General features: G+C 31.6%; 2 protein-coding genes across 2 annotated transcripts; both read right to left on the reverse strand.

The window, feature by feature from the left end:
- Nucleotides 1-11,202: 11,202 nt before the first annotated feature.
- On the reverse strand, nucleotides 11,203-16,591 carry LOC112799956 (7-deoxyloganetic acid glucosyltransferase-like). The gene is made up of 3 exons (XM_025841970.3): nucleotides 16,039-16,591; nucleotides 13,315-13,750; nucleotides 11,203-11,863 (listed from the first exon to the last, which is right to left on the reverse strand). Exons 1-3 carry the CDS (start codon nucleotides 16,529-16,531, stop codon nucleotides 11,335-11,337), a joined length of 1,458 nt encoding a protein of 485 aa, XP_025697755.1. The 5' UTR covers nucleotides 16,532-16,591; the 3' UTR covers nucleotides 11,203-11,334.
- LOC112799957 (7-deoxyloganetic acid glucosyltransferase-like) lies at nucleotides 16,591-20,857 on the reverse strand. The gene is made up of 3 exons (XM_025841971.2): nucleotides 20,107-20,857; nucleotides 18,452-18,887; nucleotides 16,591-17,335 (listed from the first exon to the last, which is right to left on the reverse strand). The coding sequence occupies exons 1-3, from the start codon at nucleotides 20,597-20,599 to the stop codon at nucleotides 16,807-16,809; spliced, it is 1,458 nt and encodes a 485-aa protein (XP_025697756.1). The 5' UTR covers nucleotides 20,600-20,857; the 3' UTR covers nucleotides 16,591-16,806.
- Between the last annotated feature and the right edge of the window lie 828 nt (nucleotides 20,858-21,685).

The raw sequence follows: 21,685 nt of genomic DNA on the forward strand, positions 1-21,685 counted from the left end.
TTGAAGATTAAAAATACATTTAAGTTCCTATTTTTTTCAAAACTTGGACATATAATCCCTCATATTCATTTGGGTCTCTCAAATTCAATGAAAAAATCAAATGTGATACGTTGTATTGATCTGGTTGATATTGTTGCACACGTAAAGTTTTTAAAATGGAACAAATCAGACCCATAGATCGATGTGTTCCGATTTTAAAAAAATAAAAAATTTAAATATATTTTTAAATTTTTAAAGACTTAAATGTCCACACATTAAAAAGTCATGGATTAATTTGTCTTTTTTATTTTATTTATTTACTATTATTATTATTATTATTATTATTATTATTATTATTATTATTATTGGTAACAGTTTAGTGGACTGTTATTATTTCTTTATTTAGTTATAATATAATGATTTATCACGGATAGATGGGCAATCTGTTTCATTTCATTTGTACATATTCTTTCATTGAAACATCGTCAATACATAGCTTAGTATATACATATTCCTCGTTTATTATCAGGTAACAGATACGGCACGTTTTAATTAAAGGAGACATGCATATATATATCAAAGTACAGAATACAGAATTGTGTTCACTTAAACAAAGACTTGTATTAATTAAATCAGCAATGCTAGGAAATAATGCACAATTAATATAACAAGTTTTTCAATTATTATCTGTATATGCTTATTCGCTTCCCGTCCAGTCATTTAAAATTTGTGTTCCTTTCCCTTACTTGTCTCCTTTGGTTTATATTTATATCGACTATATTAGATATACACTAAGATAAACAATTATAATTAATTATTAACAAAAATTATAATTAAAGAATAAAAAAGTTATGTTTTTTAAAAAATATATTTTAAGATTTAATCTTAGTTCTTTTTTAATTTTCGAATCTATAAAGATCTTTCAATTTAATAATGAGTTGATTTTTAGAATCTTGGTCAATTTTATCTCTATGTCTTTTTAAATATTATAATTTTTGTAAATTAATAGGAGGCAATGTAGCACAAGGCGGTGTGTGACATTTACTAATAAAAAATATTAGTCAAAAGTAATAATAATTTGTCTTATTTAATATTTATTAATTATTACGATAATAAATATTAAATAAAATAATTTTTGATTATTTTTTTTGTCTTTCTAGCATTAGCATTACTGAAATAATAACAACTAATAAGTATATATACCGTAATTGAGACTGATTGTCCTTTCCAATGTTTATTGTGCAGTTGGTGTATTGTTGGGTATTGGCTAACACCATCATGGTACATGGGTAGTTGAAGGGACCTCCATCATGTGCATGTTAAATAATATACTATCTATTTAACAATTTTATTAACAAATTAAATAATACCTTACAAGCATTTCTTAAAAATTAAATAAAATTTTTGGTACACTTAAGAAGTTTATTAACAAAAAGTAAAAAGTTAAAATTAGGATACTTGTTATAACAAAACTCACAAGCTTTTTTTTTTTTTTTGATATAAGAACTCACTAGCTTTTTATTATAGAATATGGACATGTTGGATCAATTTTTTTTTAGCTCGTAGTAAAAAATTCGACCTTTTTAAAAAGTACAGAATCTTAATGTGAAGTGATTAAATTTAATTTTTTTGATATTGTCATTAAAGACCAAAATCAATCACAAAAAACAGATTAACTCATAAACACAAAACCAAATCATTTCTCAGATGTAATACAATTGAGTCAGTTTCCATTTTTCGAAAATAATTTCCATGCATATGGTTTGTTCATTTGGATTTATTGCACAATACAATGGACTTTGCATTGTTTTGTATGTTTTGTTATTATTGCTGAAGCGAAATGGCATTTGTTGCATAGATTTAAGGTTATAATTAACTATTATCAACATCGAAGATATATTTGGTTTCATATAAACATGAGGTGAAAATTTTATAAAGAAAAAGTATTGAGAGACAATAAAAATAATTAACAATGTAAATAATAGAACAACAACAACAATAATCACAAAGTTTTGTTCTACTAGGTGGGGTCGGCTACATGAATTAAACGATGCTATTGTGTTCTGTTATGTATCATGTCTACAGAGAGACCGTTTACATGTAGATCTCGTTTGACCATTTCATGGATGATCTTTTTAGGTTTTTCTCTGCCTTTCGCCTCTTATCTATCTTCCATCTCATCCACCCTCCTGACTGGGTGTTCTATCGGTCTTCTTCTCACATGTTCAAATTACCTGAGACGCGATTCAACCATATTTTCCACAATGGGTGCTACTCCAACTCTCTCCCTTAAATCTTCGTTCCTTATTTTATCCAATCGCGTATGACCACTCATCCATCTCAACATCTTCATCTCTGCCACACTCAGCTTATGTTCATGCTCCCCTTTGACTGTTCAACACTCTGTACCATAAAATATAGCCGGTCTTATAGCGATGCGATAGAATTTATCTTTAAGTTTTAAAGGCACTTTTTTGTCGCATATAAAACCAGATGCACTCCGCCATTTTGACCAACCTGCTTGGATCTTATGATTTACATCCTGTTCAATCTCTCCATTATCCTATATGATGCACCCAAGATACTTAAAACTTTTAACTTTTCGTAGGATGTTTTCTCCAATCTTCACCTCTATAATAGGGTTTTCCCTTCTAAGACGACTAAACTTACATTCCATATATTACGTCTTACTACGGCTTATGCGCAGACCATACACTTCTAGAACTTCTCTCCATAAGTCCAATTTCTTATTTAGGTATTCCTTTGACTCTTCCATAAGGACGATATCATCGACAAAAAGCATGCACCATGGCACAGGCTCTTGGATGTGCTCTGTGAGTACTTCCAAGACTAATGTGAAAATATATGGACTTAAGGATGATCCTTGGTGTAATCCTAGACCAATAGAAAATTCCTCTGTCACACCACCTTGAGTCTTCACACTAGTTGTGACCCCTCATACATGTCTTTAATTGCACGAATATATGCGATCCTTACTCTCCTCTTTTCTAAAACCTTCCATAAGACCTCCCTTGGCACCCTATCATACGCTTTTTCCAAATCAATAAACACCATATGTAGATCCCTTTTTATTATTACGATACATTTTCATCATCCTTCTTAATAGGTATATCGCTTCAGTGGTAGATCTGCCTGACATAAATCCAAATTGATTCTCTGTTACTTGTGTCTCTTTTCTCAACCTCCGTTCTATCATCCTTTCCCATAACTTCATGGTAAAACTCATGAGCTTGATCCTTCTATAGTTTTTGCAACTTTGTATATCCCCCTTATTCTTGTAGATAGGTACCAAGGTGCTCTTTCTCCACTCATCAGACATCTTCTTTGACCTTAAAATCTTATTAAAAATATTGGTTAACCAGTTGATGCATTTTTCTCCAAGGCCCTTCCAAACATCAATCGAGATATTATCAGGTCCTATTGCCCTACCATTTTTCATCTGCTTTATAGCCTCTTTTACCTCGAAATTTCGAATCCTTCGATTGTAGTCAAAATTTTTATCTTCTTCCCTTGAGCATAACCGACCGAGCCTCGAAAGAGTCTTCTATCCCTTATTAAATAACTCGTAGAAATAGCTCTTCCACCTTTCATTAATCTTCTCCTCTTGAGCCAACACCTCTCCATCATTATCCTTTATGCACTTAACCTGATCCAAATCTCTCGTTTTTCTTTCACGGCTCTTTACGATTCTATATATACCTTTTCTCCTTCTTTCGTGCCCAAAGACTGGTGGAGACCCTCATATGCTCTTATTATTGCTTCACTTACAACCACTTTTGTCTCTTTTTTAGCCGCCTTATATTTTTTCCAGTTATATGCGTTGCGGCATAAAGACCACTCTTTAAAGCACTCCCTTTTTATCTTTATCTTTTCATGTGCACTCGCATTCCACCACCAGGACTCCTTATATCTTGGTCATATTCCTTTAGATTCACCAAAGCTTTATTTTGCTGTTCTTCTAATAACTTCTGCCATCTCCCTTCATATCTCTTCCGCGCCTCTATTCCCATCCCACTTTGCCTCTTCTTCTACCCATCTTAGGAAGCTTATTTATTCCTCACCTTTCATTCGCCACCACCTTATCCTTGGGTTCTTCGTATGATGTCTTTTCCTCAATTTTTCTCAACGCGAAAATTCATGGCGAGCACCCTATGTTGTGTTGTCAAACTCTCTCTCGGGATAATTTTACAATTAATGCAAAATTTTTGGTCGACTCTCCTCAACAATAAGAAGTTGATTTGAGAGCTTGTCATGCCACTCCTATAAGTTATAAGATGTTCGTCTCTCTTTTTAAAACATGTATTTACGATGAAAAGATCAAAGGTTGAAAAAAAGTCCAAAATAGTTTTACCCTCGGCATTGATCACTCCGAAACCATGGCCTCCGTGAATACTCCCATACTCAGTCACTTCTCTCCCAATATGGCCATTTAAATCTCCTCCTAAAAAAATCTTATCTCCCAAAGCTATGTCTTGAACCAAACTCTCTAAATCCTCCCAAAATCTTATCTTGTGTTGTTCGTCCGAACCAACTTGTGGTGCATAGGCGCTAATCACATGAAAAACACCTCCCTCCACCACAAGTTTGATAGAGATGATCCGATCTATCACCCTCTTGACATCCACTACGTCCTTCTTCCACTACTTATCTACAATAGTTCCAACCCCATTCCTATTCTTCACATTTCCTGTATACCAAAGTTTGAAACCAGAAGTATCCAATTCTCTAGCTTTCTCACCAACCCATTTAGTTTCTTGTAGGCACATAATGTTAATCTTCCTCTTTGTCATGGTGTTCACCACCTCCATGGACTTTCCTGTTAAAGTGCCTATGTTCCATGTCCCAAATCTCAACCTTCTGTCGCTCCGACCTTTACTTTTTACTTTGTAAACTAGCTTATTTACCCTCGCCTGTTCACGAAAAAGCGAGAACCCTTTCTCATTTAACACTACATCCGGGCACTGATGCAGTGGCTCTTGCTCATTTGACAGCGTAATAGTGTATTTGATTCATGTCATGGGGATTCGACTAATTTTTTATGTTGGTTGTCGAAGACCTAACATAACCATCCTTCTTTATCCGGGCTTGGGACCGGCTATGTACCGCAAGTGTAACATAGGCGGAGTTAATGTAAATAATAGAATAAAAGAGAAAATTAAAATTAATTAATTTAATTAATTTTTAATTATTTCAGATTTTGAATTTTTAAAAAATAAGAATTTATAAATAGTACTGTTACACCTAGTATTACGTTAATCTTTCTTTTCTATAGTATAGTATATTTTTACTTTATTTGACTAATTTTAAAATTCATTATTAACATTGTTTATAAAAATCATTGCTTACCTAGCAAAACTGTTTTATAAATGGGCATTTTATGTAAATTTGTGTATTATAATATTTTTATTTGAACCTATTAATATATTTTATTTTAGATGAACAACGTAAATATTGAACAACGGTATAAAATAAGAATGATTTAAATCAGATTAATAATTAATTAAATTTATTTAAATTTAATTATTTGAATAATTAGAATTAGTTAGTAATATGTTATAAAACACACTGCGACTCCTTTTTTCTAACTGCACTGTGATCATACGCAATTCCCACCATCGGAGAGAGCGCCAATCCAAGGTGTTCGACGAAATCGCAATTGCCGCGAAGTATGCCTTTCTTTTCGAGAATACTGCTGCCCTCGCACCCTGTGCAGTCGCCAGTCGCAAGCATGCATTTTTCATGAACCCATGCTCCCGCCATCACTGTGATTCATGACACCATAATCACTGTCACAGTTGCTGGCTCGTGACCATTGGGGGCGGCACTGTTGCTGCTAACTCAAGCTCATTATCCATTTTTGGTGTTGAAGGTGTGCTATTGGGACCGTTGATGGAGTCATCAATGGGTGAACGAGTTTTTAATTCCCCATCGTCCTACATCAGTGATAATTCCAATCAATTAGATGGCAACAGTATTGTGAATTTGAGCGTTGATGAGGGTTAACGTGATGACAAAGTATGTAGTGGAAGTTTTATACGCATGCAGATGTTTATTTTTCATGCAAATGAGATGTTTGTTATTAATACAAAGCGACTCACCTGCACTCAGGGTTGGTGACAGCGGGAGACGGCGGTGCTGGGAAGCTTTCTCGCCGGGGAGAGGGGCTGCATGTTGGGGTAGGTGAAGAATGGCTGGCTGCGGTGAAAAAGGAGTTTAAGTTAAAAGAGGTGTAATTAGGTCAAAGTAATATTAAATAAAAATGGTGAGTTTAAGGTGAAAGTAAAATTGAATGGTTAATAGACTTGAAATACATTCTATTATTTATATTGTTTGCATTTTTTATTGTTCATCTAACGAGATTTTCATATAATAAATATTTAACTTTAAGGATAATAAAAACTAAATAAAATTAATTAAGATTGCAAGAGAATGACGTATGTTTATGTTCTTTCTATGTATTTATTCTTTATTTCTTTAGTTTATCTAAAATATAATTCTAATAAATATGAAATTATAAATCATAATAATATAAATGCAATTAAGTCAATTAAATGAATTTAATTTTGATTTAGAATAATTTAAGTATATTTAATTATGTAATATTATTACATTAATAAAAATACTATATTATATTTTTATTGTGTGAATAATTATTAAAAAATATATATAATTTAATAATTATATAAAATATTTTACATAGTATACTGTAAGTATATCAAAATTAAACTCTAATTAAATTAGACATAAGATATTTATGTTTGGGGCAAAAAGTAGTGTATAATATTTGTAGTAACCTGGCCTGTTTGGTTTAACGATTTTAAGTTTACGGCGTTTTGTCCAAATCCGTTGACATTGCGGTTCCCTCCTTGAATATGTTGCACCCGCAAACCCCGCGCTAAAAAACAAAATTCTGAATGTTCAAGTTTTGTACCAAAACACAGCATTGGGAAAAAAGATAATTAGGATAGTTATACAGTTATACTAACTTTACTAGGGACCAAAGATATACTAATGAAATCTCGACAATATCATAACATATATATCCACTTTCAACTGTGTTGTCACAATGTTACGTTAGTTATCCCCCAATCTCAAAGCTAGTACTATTAACATATTACATATATCTTACAAGGTCATTGTCAAACGCAAGAAAGAGCTTTTTTAAGAGGGAATTTAACCACCTACATTGTTATTAATTAAGTTGGTGAACTAAACCCGTTAATGTGTTCTTTCAATTAAGTAATTTTTTAACATGGATTTAATTAATAAAAAATTATTAAACCCCACCATCACCAACCTCACAAATCATCTTCATCATCGTATGTCACACTTGAAATAGGAAAGTGGCCATAACTGAATTCCATTGACGTATTTTAAAGTACATGAATCAATTAATTTAAAAACTGTGCAACTTCAAACTGAACCAACAAAGATATCTAATTGTTCCCTCTAAATCTCCAATATAGCTATAATTTTTATGCGCAAGGTTATGGCTTTAGTTTGACCGGTTTTGGTTATAAAAAATCCAAGGTGGGGCACCAACTTAAAAGAGAGTGAGAAGAATATACACAATATCTTTTAGGGGATGATACCAATGTGGGTTAGTTATGCATGCCACTTCTCAAAAGGATTATTTGCAATGGGTTTGTTGTAGGGTGAGCACGGGTAGCGGGTATTCGATTACATGTTCGAATCCGAACCGAATAATTAAATTGGTTCTGAAATCAACGGGTAATCGGGTTCAATCCGAATTAAATCAATGACTTTTGTTAGTGATTGATTTGGGTATTGATTTTGAGTGTGCGAAATCCAAACTAACCCGTAAACCCGAATGTTTATTGTATGTTTATTGTACTTTGAATTTTAAATATAAAATTTTGATTTTTTTCAAATATTTAATTATTCGAACCGAATCAATTCGTTTTTAATCGGTTTGGTTTGGTTCGGATATATGCACAAAAGAATACAAATCTAAATCAAACCAAACTAATTACATTTTGATCGGTTCGATTCTAATTTCATCTTAAATCCGAACCAAATCAATTCGTACTCACCCTATGTTATTCTGTACGTCTCTATCTTATAATAAGGTAGTTTAGGTAGCGTTTGGTGGAGAGATAGAGACTGAAAGACTGAGACTGAGAGACAAAGACTAAGAGACAGAAATAGAAATAAATATCTGCAGTATTCTGTTTGGTGTAAAGTAGGAGACAAAAATTAAAATAAGAATGAAACTCTAATTTAATTTGTACAAAAAGTAAAACTGAAATTAATTAATTGAAATGAGAGTATTTTAGGTATAAAATGTTATTAAAGTTTCAGTCTCTGTTTTTAAGAATTTCAGTCTCTTGTGTCCTCACTTTTTGGAGATACTGAAATACTGAAATTTTAGGGACGAAGACAGAAATTTTAGTTCCAGTCTCTGAGTCAACAAACATGATACTGAGTCTCAATCTCTCAGTCTCTATTCCAGTATCTCAAAACAAACGCTACCTTAGGAACTTTAGCATTCACGTATTAGTGATTTTGAGATACCAAATTAGGGGTAGAATAGGAAACTGCATCATCAACCCAAAAACGAAAGCTTGTCCTAATCTTACTACTTTTCACAATTTTTTACAAGGCTAGTATTAGGGATATAATAAAATCAATAATTAATATAAAATACATATTAAAATTGAGTTAAACAATATGTATATTTAATACATCATTCATTTATAACTGATTTTAGTGGTTGATTTTAATATAAAAATAACATTTTTATTTACGTATATACCAACATGCGACGGCTTTAGACAAGCTAATTACTAACTAGCAAACCTCCACAACTTGTTTAAGTTTAGTTACACTCACTTAGCTTCTCCATTGACATTACATAAATTATACTTAGCACCCATTCTAGTTTTCATATTTACATAAACTTTTTAATGGCTTAGTTTTATAATTACATACAAACTTAGCGTTCGAATGTGCAAAAAAAAAATAAAAAATTATATGTATATTAAAAATCAACTATTATATATTTATGTATATTTATAAATATAACATTATAGTTTTTAATTAAATAATTAGTCAATAAAATAATTAAATTTATCATATATACAAGAATATTCAAATTTGTAATAAGTAACTAATCAATTTTTTACAATAGCATAATAAAAAAATTATAAATTACTAAATACATCAATACATGCAGTATGATTATTTATATAAGCATACATGAAGTTAATCTCATTGATAACAAAATCTAGAATTATCAAGTGTAATATCGTCCAAACTTTAGTGGAAGATTAGTATATATTATTTATAAATTGAATATTTAACGGGAAAATTTGATTTATTCTCCCTCACCCCATCCAAAAAAATAAATAAATAAATAAATACATATTTTTTTCCTCAAAGTGAACGATATGCTATGTTAATAATGACTAATGACCAATAGGTATCGGATTTTAGTGATCAATTAAAGTAATATTTATGTTTGTTAAGATCTCTTCTTATATTTATCAAAGGTGGACGCCACATATAAAAAGGGAAAGAAAAGCTTTACCTGGTTTTATGCAAGGACAACGATGGACAATCTAATAAAAAAATATGGATTTGGAATTTAGTTTATCGATTTCTTTGGTCAAATTGGCCGGTCTAATAATCCGATTTTAACAACTATGATAAAAAGTACATTCAAAATTTCAAATATTCATAAGATCTTTAGAATTTAAATTCCTACACATAATAAATTTATCTTTCCAATCCTTACCCATTAGAAAAGTTATTGTTCAATTTTGTTACAACTACAAAAGATTTTGGTTAAAAAAAAATTAAGGAATCATTAATCAAAATCAAGTAAATCATAAATCAACCCAACATTATCCTAAATTACATTTATGAATTTAGATATGTTTCGGCATTAAAATCCATTTCTTAATTATTTAATATAAATAATGAATTTAAAAGATTAAGTAATCCAATTTTTAACAAATAATACCATAGTCATCCATGCATGTCTGAGTCATTGAGTTAGTTATTAATAATATTCGGTTTGGTCTATAGATTTACTTTAACTCAAACACAATATTTAGACTTTCTATATTTGATCTATAATATCATATATTATTAGCAAATTGTATTATTAGCTAGTTGCATGCTAGGTCCATGTCTAAATATCCCAAATTTTCAATTGTATTGTACCTTGTGTTGAATGCCTTCTTTTAGGAAAATATCAAGTATTATAAACCTTTTCTTCTGTTATGCACGGTTCATGAATAGGATGACAAGCCAATTTGTTAACGCTAGGTTTTCCTCAAGTTTCTCCTTTGTCTTTTTTTTTTTTGGGTAAATTTTGTTGTGTATTTTTCATTTGCTTATGTTTTTGGGTCAGAATGTCAGACAACGAGAAAGGGCTAGACCCATATGAAAGAATCTCACGAGAACAAAAGAGACTTCGTTCTTCTTAAATTTCATTTGGGCTATTTCAACAGTAGGGCTGATTATTAATTGAAAAAACCTTGTTTTTAAATTGCGAGGAAGATAATACCAAAAATGAAAGTATAAGGAGTCAATAGAATATTTGTATAATGTGTACAACGGAAGTTTAAAGAGTATTAAAGATATAATCATTAGTGTTACTTTTTTTATTAGTTGAAGCTTTTGGGATAAGTGATATCATAACATGGTATTAAAGTTCTAAATTCGAAAGGTCAAGAGTTCGATTCTTGATGAACTCCAAAATCAAATCAGTTTAAGTTGTTAGGATGAGTGATTTCATCGCTTGAATCCAAAATACAATGCAATCAGACAATAGAGTACGTGTCCAAAAAATAATTGACAAATAGAGTATTAGACACACAATTTATGACCAATAGATAATAAAAGAAATCCATGACTAAAAGAGATAATAATAATGAGACCTTAATCTAATGGTTATCATATGTGTCTTGCAACAATTGTATCTGGATTCGAGTGTGAATGTCTTGTGAATCATATTATAGACATGTTAGATAGGCACCATACCAAAATATCATCTTTAACGTTTTTTTTTTTCTTTTTAGTTTTATTTGTGTCATAAGCAATTTAAAAACAACTCAATATATATTTGAATTAACAATTTACAAATTTAAAAGTCTAAATGCAAATATATATTTAATTAATTAGGCCATTGGATAGAACTTTTTTAATTACTTTGCAAAATAAAAGGAATAAATATACAAGTAATCTTTTTATAGATTTCTCTTATTAATTAAGGAGGATGTCATAGTTCTTCACTTCTTGATGCAAATTATTCCACAAAGATAAGTAGACGTAGATAACAAGCAAATAATAATAATAATAAAAAAGTTAACTAGTCCCAGTGCAAAGACATTCTTGGCTGATCAATTCTATGAACTCGATCAAACGATCCAAGTTGTCGTAAGAAGAACCTCCTTCACTCACATATTTTCGAGCCAAAATCGCCAATTTCTCTGCCGATTGAAGAAACTCCTCCTTCCTATTAAGCATAACATCATTGACCATGTTCTCCACAACGTTCCTATCACAAACATCTTTCATGTCCAACCCAACCTTCCAAGAGTCACTTACCAACCTGCTATTCACCTGTTGATCCGCAAAGTATGGCCAGCAAACCATAGGCACACCAGCCACCACACTCTCTATGGTCGAGTTCCACCCGCAATGCGTCATGAACGCACCAACGCTCTTGTGTGCAAGAACCTCCACTTGCGGCACCCACCCAACCATTAACCCTCTTTCTTTGGTTCCCTCCACCAACTCTGCCGGTACACTCTCATCTTTGCCTTCCCCGCCGGCTATTATGTCTGACCGCACCACCCATAAAAATCGCATCTTACTGTTAACCAAACCGTACCTAAATGAAAAAATATGTACCAAGAGTTTAATTACATAATAATTAGGAAAAGATAGAAATTTATGTGCAGCCAACTTCACGTAAAATTGATAGTTCAAAGCCGTTAGATGGTTTGACTGATTTAACTAAATTTTTATCTAATAGCTCTCATCTATCAATTTTACGTGAAGTCGACTCCACGTGAATTTCTACCTTAAGAAAAGTATATATTAATAAGTCATAGATCATTAATATATTAGTAACAAATAAGTCTCTAAAAATTTATATTTGAGATAGATTAATCTTTATAATTAGATACCAATAAAATCTAAAATGTAAATATTGAAGAATTTATTTGTTATTTTCCTCTAAATTAAATTTTGAATACGAATAAGAATATGAGTTTTAACATAGCAACTAATATGTATGAATACGAAGTCATGAATATCTATCATTTATATTTGATATTCATAAAATAATTTTATGACAAAAAAATATGATTATTTTAATAGTTGATTTTTAGTATTAATATGAATAATTTTAAAAATATAGTTAGTCGTGTATTTATAAAATTTAATAAAGATAACATAATTTGATATTAGTATATCATAATTTAGTCAAATATTCAACTATCATTGTAAAAGTAAGTGTATGTGATTTTTTTTAAAGGAGAAGCCACTTAGATAAAGATAGTAAAAATATATTTTTTTAAAGATATTTTTTAATAATTAAAATTTAACACATATAACTGATTAAATTATGTTAATTTTATTAAAATTAAACTGGACAAATTAGTTTAAGCAAAAAACTAATAAATTAAATTTTAAATTAGTCTAAATAAATATTTTTTTATACAAAACAATCTATTAAGAAAAATAACTAAAATATTCTTTTATATATATATATATTAATTTTAAAAATTTTCAATTCTAATAGTATGATGGCAAAAAAAAGTTAGAATTTAGGGTTTTAAAATTAATATATATATAATAAAAATATTTTAGTTATCTTTTATAATAAAGGTATTATAGTCATTTTCTATAAAAATAATATTAATTTAGATCGGTTCAAAATTTGATTCACCATTTTTTTGGTCAAATTAATTTGTCTAACCTAATTTTACAAAAAATGACACAGTTTAATCGATTATATATGTTAAATTTTAATTATTAAAAAATATTTAAAAATATATTTTAAATATCTTTATCTAAGTTACTCAATTTTTTGAAAGAAGAGTGCTAGAGACTAGCAACTTTTGTGTTTGTAACCATCAATTGGCCATCAATAATGTTTTTTATGATGTAAGATTACATCCAATTATGAGAGATTACTCACTTCTCTTTTGATGATTAAGTGCTGGTCACAAAACACAAAAGTTACTACCCCTAAACTTTTCCTCTTCGAATTAATCCAAGATTAAATAAGCTACACAATTGTATAGCAACATTATACGAGAGACGTGCAAATTGTACCAAAACTCCAAGAGACTCTCCCTTGTCATGGTAGTGATGCTACCAAAGCTCACGTATATCACCGATCTCAATGGCTGAGAATCGAGCCACGCCATGCAACTCGTGTCCTCTTCCCGCATGCTGTTGTTTGACGTCTTTGTATTGGTGGCTGTTGGTGCTCTGCATGCACGGTGTAGATGGAGAGGGCCGACGGTGAAGATGGTAGGGAAGCGGAGGCGTAGGTGGAACAGCGCAGGGGATTCAAGATCATCAAAGGTGTTGAATATGACGGCGCGTGCACGGAGCGTTTGGTGGGTCTCGGAGACAATGGTTTCAAGAGGAATGATCGGTTCGCCCTTGGCACGGTTTGGACGACAGAAACTTGGGAGGTCGCGACATCGGAGCAAGTTTTCCATTCCTGGTATGGTGCTTATGATGCGGTCCATGTCTTCTTCCCCTTCATGGACTTAGTCATGAGATCATTTTGCACATGGTAATGGAGAACTTAGAACTATATGTCATATAGCACAAAAAGATGAATGCGCCATTCTTATAACTTTTAACTTCACATTCTTTTTTCAACTGTATAATAATACAGTAAAGAGTAATTTAATATTCTTTCAAATAGGTCCTCAAAATTTATGCCATCAAATAGATTTGTCTCTAAAAAAATTAAGAGAAAATCGTCTATAAAATCAACAATTTTATTAAAATTTAACTAGCACTTAGTTATTTAAAAAAAAATAAAATATCATTTTACTATTAAAAACATTAATAATAATTAATTAATCACTACAAATTACAAAATTTTTTAGTCCTTGACACTCCTCAAAAATTAATGAAAACTTTTATGTTAATCTTTTCTATTATAAATCATAAATTTCAGCATCATTTGATCTAGACTAACGGAGATATTTTACATAAGAGTAGTGTTAGAGAGTCAATGGCCTAAACGTACAATGTGTACAATGGGTTAAATCTTTGATTTATGAATAAAATGAACATCACCTATATTATCCAGAATAACCATCCGAATATCAAGGATAATAAACATCTCATGTTATAATAAAAAGCTAATTTTGGGTTCACCAAGATTCGAACTCTTGACCTTCCAGATCTAGAACTCTAATATCATATCCTGAAATCACTCATCCCAAAAACATAACCTGATAGGACAATGTAACACTAATAATTATATCTCTAATACATTTTAAACTTTCATTGTACACATTGTACGCTTAGGTCATTGACTCTCTATACTTTCTCTTTACATAAAGATTAACAATCTAAGGTGTCTAATTAAGTGATAGGTATCAGTTATAGAACAAAATAATGACATTTTAAGTGAAGCCAAAACGTCGTCCTTTTCCAAAGGACATTCATTTCCAAAGGAGCTTCCAAAAATAGGAAACGTCGCTCTTCTATCCCAACTTTTACACACAGATGTAGAGGTTAAAAAGGTTTAATTATTCTGTTAGTTTTTATAGTTTTATGAAATTTTTAATTAGGTCTTTATATATATTTTTTTAATTAGATCCCTGCATCAATTTTTTTTCAATTAAATCCTTTTTAACAGTAATTGATTTAATTATATAGGGATTCAATTAAAAAAAGAAAAAATTGGTGCAGAAATCCAATAAAAGAAAAAAAGTATAGGGACCAAATTATAAATAAAATTTAGTGCAAGAACTCAATTAAAAAAAAAGTATAAAAACCTAATTAAAAATTTTACAAAATTATAGGATCAACCGAATAATTAAACCGGTTAAAAACAATACCCTAATTTTAACAGCAACATCCTCCTTTAGACCCACATTTTAAAACAAATAGTCACATAACATTTCTCAAACGGCAAAATATTGTATGTTTTTAAACATTGAACAGAAATATAGGATATAATTCATTCAGGACATGAGATCCATAATCGGACCACTACTAGTTCACAACTTCACATTAATATTCAGGTAAAACTCCAAATAATTTTCATAACTTTTTCGAGTGTCTATTTAAAAATCTCATTTTTGTTTGTTAGTTTGTTAATTCCTAAGCTTAAAAAAGGGACAAAATTTGTGAGTTTTCGTGGCCAAGTATCAACGTCCCCTGTTAGGCTAAGAAGCAATCCAAAATATCTAATAACGGTACGAAAAGTAGTGGTAGCAGCGTAGATAAGATAGTACAGAAATAATGTGGACACCGTAAATCTTTCATCTTTTAATCAGATTGGAAAATATGATAATTTTTTATTTAAAAAGCCCTAAAAAAACATTTTAAGAAGAAAAAAAATATTTTAGTTATTAAAACAGACTATATTAAAATGTATAATGATTCATGAAATATATATTGATTAGTATGTATGGATAATGAAAATATTACACTACCAGCGGCGGTAAGCTATAAATTTTTTATTTATTTATTATGTTATATAAAAATAATTAATAAAATGCATGGTACTATAACATTCAAAAGTTTAAACTGCTAATAATCTAAATTAAATATACTAGCAAATAGATATTTAAAATTAACATATTTTCACCGGATATTATTCATGGTATATGTAATATCGTCACCATATATGAAATTATGAATGATGAAGGTGGAACTCAAATGCAGTTGACTTTATGTGAAGTTGATATTTGAGAGCCGTTAGATGATTTGACTAAATTTTCATCTAACGGTTCTCAAATATCAAGTGAAGTCGACTTCAACTGAATTTTCACCATGCCTAAATGGGTACGGCGTACTTACCTGTAATGGGGAGTTCATTGGAATGAAAGAGGTATGGAATCCAGAAATAAGTCCAGAAAGAAGAAGCACCGATGGTCCGAAAATGAATACTTGCTACTCCAACTTCTTCAGCCATATCATTCGCCAACTTCCCGAAAAACCCATCAGCCACCAAACAAGTCACCTTCTCTTTTACCAAAATGTCCCTTAGAAGAGGCTTACCATGCACCTTCACCGAATGAAGCGGCTCCATAGCTTGCTCCCCTGACCGAGGGTGCTCCTCCGGTAGACCATCAGGGATGCTCTTAAACCGAAGCGTAGGGTAGCGAGCTGCAAGGGATTCTATGTGGGCGAAGCGCGTGAGGCGGTTGTGGATGTGTTCTGTGTTGAGGAAAGTGACGTGGAGGTTGCGGACTGCAAGAAGCTGAGCAAGGTTTAGCATGGAGTTTACGTGTCCCTGTGCTGGACACGGGAAAATCAGAACATGAACTGAACATGTTTGCTGTTGTTTCATTTTCTGTGTGGTTGTTAGTATCAATTATTTTTCAGCTTTTGAAAATTGATTAAAGAGTATGATATAATAAAAACATTTTATTATAATATATGTATATTTGTCCCAGTATTAAAAATTTTTAGATTCGTCAATGCACACGTGGTTCACGTTTCTATATAGTTATTCTTAACCCATATAATTCTATCAAGTAGAGGTAGATAGCAAACAAAAAATTATTTGCTTATTGGAATTTGGAACATCCACATCCCATAAATTGCAATTGGCCATTGCTAATGCTAACTAGTCTCAGTGGGAAGATGCTCTTGGCTGATCAATTCTATGAAGTCAATCAAACGGTCCAAGTTGTCGTAAGAAGAACCTCCTTCACTCACACTTTTTTTAGCCAAAACTGCCAATTTCTCTGCCGATTGAAGAAACTCCTCCTTCCTATTGACCATTACATCTTTCACCATGTTCTCCACCACCTTCCTATCACAAACATCTTTCATGTCCAACCCAATCTTCCAGGATTCACCCACCAACCTGCTATTCACTTGTTGGTCCGCAAAGTATGGCCAGCAAATCATAGGCACACCAGCCACCACACTCTCTATGGTCGAGTTCCACCCGCAATGCGTCATGAATGCACCAACGCTTTTGTGTGAAAGAACTTCCACTTGTGGGACCCACCCAACCATTAACCCTCTTTCTTTGGTTCCCTCCACCAGCTCTGCCGGTACACTCTCATCTTTTCCTTCCCCGGCGGCTATCATGTCTGACCGCACCACCCACAAAAATAGCATCTTACTGTTAACCAAACCGTACCTAAATGAAAATATATGTACCAAGAGTTTAATTAGAGGTGAAATATTCGACTTCACGTGAAGTTGATAGTCGAGAATTGTTAGATGAAAATTTAGTCAAATCAATAAAATTATCTAACCACTCTCAGTTATAAATTTTATGTAAAGTCGACTGTACCTGAGTCTTCACTTTAATTAGATAATAATTACGATTTTGCTAAGTAGACAGTGACTTTTGTGAACAATATGAATAATAAACTCTAGAATTTGACTTAATAAAGTAAAAAAATACTCCACTCATAAATTACTTCATAAACTCTAATAATAACCATCTACACATTTAGTAAATTAAACATCCAGCTATTGTTTACATTGTTTAATATTCTTATTATTTTTCTATACTTTTCCTAATAATTAATATAATAATAGATGATAGATCATAATATATATTTTTTGATATGTACTTGAATTTCAAATATGAATATGTTTATTAAATATAGAAACTTCGTGATATATGGATACCAAATATTAGCTATAAATCAAAACATTTATAGAAATTAAATGAATACTCACATTAAGATGTATGTCTTTTATGTCTTTATGTGAAATTTTTTTTAAGAAATTGATATTTATTATATTAAATAATTTAGTAAAAATTATAAAAAAAATTAATAAAATATATTAAATTATCTAACGGTTTACATAAACATATTTTGATATGATTAGTCACTTAGAGATTATATTTGGTATTCACAAAAGAAAGAAAAAAATCATTTTAAAAATATAATTAGTCACATATTTATAAATTAAAATTAATAAAAATAACTCAATTTTATATTAATAAGCAATTTTATGTAAAATTAATAATTAAAAATTATTAAACAATAATTTAATTAAATCTATCAAATTATTTAACGTTAACTCCATATATTATGTATACATAAAAAAATTAAGCTAAAAACCAGTGCAGTCGACTTCAAGTAAAGTTGATAGTTAAAAGTCGTTAAATAAAAATTTAGTTATATCAGTCAAATCATCTAACGACTCTCTCAACTATTAACTTCACGTAAAGTCGACTGCACCGGAGTTTCTACCAAAAATCAATCACTAAAATAAAGTATTTGTGAAATGTAAATACCAAAACTCCAAGAGACTCTCCCGCGTGACGGTGGTGACGCTACCAAAGCTGACGTATACGACTGATCTGAATGGCTGAGAATCGAGCCACGCCATGCAACTCATGTCCTCTTGCCAGATGCTGTTGTTTGACGTCATTGTATTGGCGGCGGTTGGTGCTCTGGATTCACGGTGTTGATGGAGAGGGCCGACTGTGAAGATGGTAGGGAAACGGCGGCGTAGGTGGGACAACACAGGGGCTTCAAGATCATCAAAGGTGTTGAATATGACCCCGCGTGCACGGAGCGTTTGGTGGGTCTCAGAGACGATGGTTTCGAGAGGAATGAACGGTTCACCCTTGGCCCGGTTTGGACGACAGAAACTTGGGAGGTCTCGACATCGAAGTAAGTTTTCCATTCCTGGTATGGTGCTTATGATGCGGTCCATGTCCTCTTCCCCTTCAAGGATTTTGGACATAACATACCACATGCTATTAGTCATCACATCCTTTTTTGGATCGGAGGTCCATGTTTAATTTCTTTTATTCCTAACTTTAAGGGACTAATTGGTCTTATTATTTGTAAATTTAAAATTCAACATATTATTAATATATGAACAAGTATAAACATTAAGGTGACTACTGCAAAAAGAAAGTTTGAAACTAATACAGATTTATTATAAAAACAAAAAAAAAACAAAACTGAAAGGACAAAATTTGTGAGTTTTTTTATATCAGGGATAAGGCGAAAAGTGAAGTAAGAGCAATCCAAAAACATCCAATAATTGTATGAAAAGTGGTAGTAGCGTAGATAAGATAGTACAGAGATAACGTGCACAACCACCCCGACGTATATATTTCATCTTTTACTCAAATTCAAAAATAAGATAATTTTTTGTTTTGAAAAAAGTCTTGAAAAATATTTTAAGCAGAAAAATTAAAAAAGAGATCTAGTTATTAAGACAGATTTTATTGAAATGTAGCATAAATAAACCCTTCTGATTATATTGAAATGTGTATTATTATTGTCACATTATGGATCAGAAACTATTACATTATCAGTGCTAAACTATAACTTTTTTTATTTATTATGTTATATAAAAAATAAGGTAAAGTAATTAATAAAAATGCATGTTATAACCTTCAAATTTTACACGGCTAATAATAATGTGGTAGACACTAGAGTGAAAATTTTATAAGGGAAAGTACGAGGAGCCAATGAAATATTTATATAATGTGTACAATGGAGGTTTATGGAGTATTAGAGATATAATTATTAGTGTTACATTTTTTCATCAGTTGAAGCTTTTGGGATGAGTGGTATCATGATATGGTATTAAAGTGTTAGATCCAAAAGGTCAAGAGTTTGATGTCTTCCTAGCGGAATCCATTTTATAATTGTATTCATGTGAAAATATTTTCTTTTGACTTTTAGATGATAGATTGTACGGTTAGATTTTGATATTTATAAAAATATTATTTTTATTTAAAGTGCAGCTAAATAAATAAATTATACTTTTAAATAAAATATCTTTAAAAAATATTTTTACAATCTTCATTTGAGTATTTGCCATAATCTAAATTAATAAATCTACATTTTCGGTGGTGTACTATCGTAATCATGTATGATACAGTAAGAAACAAGATAAGGATTAAGGAATATGAGGCACATAGCATACCTGTAACAGGGAGTTCATTGGAATCAAAGAGGTACGGAATCCAGAAATAAGTCCAGAAGCAAGAAGCTCCTATGGTCCGAAAATGAATAATTGGTACTCCAATTTCTTCAGCCAAATCATTCGCCAACTTTCCGAAAAAGCCATCAGCCACCAAACAAGTCACCTTTTCTTTTACCAAAATGTCTCTCAAAAGAGGCTTACCGTGCACCTTCACCGAATGAAGCGGCTCCACGGATCGCTCCCCTGAGCGAGGGTGCTCCTCCGGTAGACCATCAGGGATGGTCTTAAACCGGAGTGTATGGTAACGAGCCGGGAGGGATTCTATGTCGGCAAAGCGCGTGAGGCGGTTGTGGATGTGTTCGGTGTTTAGGAAAGTGACGTGGAGGTTGCGGAGTGCAAGGAGCTGAGCGAGGTTTAGCATGGAGTTGACGTGGCCCTGTGCTGGACATGGGAAGATCAGAACATGAGCTGAAGATGTTTGCGGCGGTTTCATTTTTCGCGTGCTCGTTGAGATTACAACTCCTGGGGGAAGCCTAATTTCCTATATAATGGAAGCTAAGACAAGGTTTGGAAGGGAATGGCAGCATGGTACCATATATAATCATATAATATATATAGATTCTTATGGGCAAAAATAATGTCTGATTATGTGCAAGCGGTATTCTTTGATTTTTACACGCAACTCCGTCAACTAACGGAGCTTTTAACATAAAAAAAAAAAAAAGTATAGAGGAACGACAATTAAATCTCCATTTTGATCACTTAGATTCACATAATTATCTATTTTAGTTTCGAAAATTTAAAATTATATATATTGGACTTCTACATTTAAGTCCGATACTAATATGGTCTTTCGACTCTTTTCAGTGATGACCAAACAAATAAATGCTGAGATGACATCCTCCCTACTACGTTGGATGATGAGTAAATGACATCATATCATTTACCCTAAATGCTCAAATAAGTCAGAAATGAAGAATAGTGGAGGTAGAGAAGAAGAATACTTTATTTTGGGTCTCCATAGTTTCTTCTCCCTTTCATATACAAAGCGACAATATTTCTGACTTGTTTGGATGTCAAGGGTAAACGGCGTCGTTTACTCATCATCCAGCGTAGTAGGGAAGGTGTCATATCAGCACTCCGTTTGCCTAATCATCCCCGAAAAGAGTTGAGGGACCACATTGGTGCCCGGACTTGAATATGGAAGACCAGTATAGATAATTTTAAATTTCAGAAACTAAAATGAGTAATCGCGTGAATCTCATGGACTAAAATAGGAATTTAGTCGAGGAATGACATATGTATTCAACAACTCAAACAATAGATTAAAAAAATATGAAATTAATTTTAAAATTCAAAAATTTATTTATTTAAATATTATCATATTTTAAAATTTAAAGATTTAAAATTAACACCTCTAAACACATTTACGTTATCTATGGTTCCTCCCATTTCACCGTAACAGCAACTTTGACCTCTACCACACAGTCTCTACGGTGCCTGTTGGTCCACATCCACGTTTCATTGTCGCCGCCGATGAGAATTTTGATGCGAGATGTTTGTCCATTTGAGAGTACCA

This window comes from Arachis hypogaea, chromosome 5 (assembly GCF_003086295.3).
Source record: "Arachis hypogaea cultivar Tifrunner chromosome 5, arahy.Tifrunner.gnm2.J5K5, whole genome shotgun sequence".
Lineage (NCBI taxonomy): Eukaryota > Viridiplantae > Streptophyta > Magnoliopsida > Fabales > Fabaceae > Arachis > Arachis hypogaea.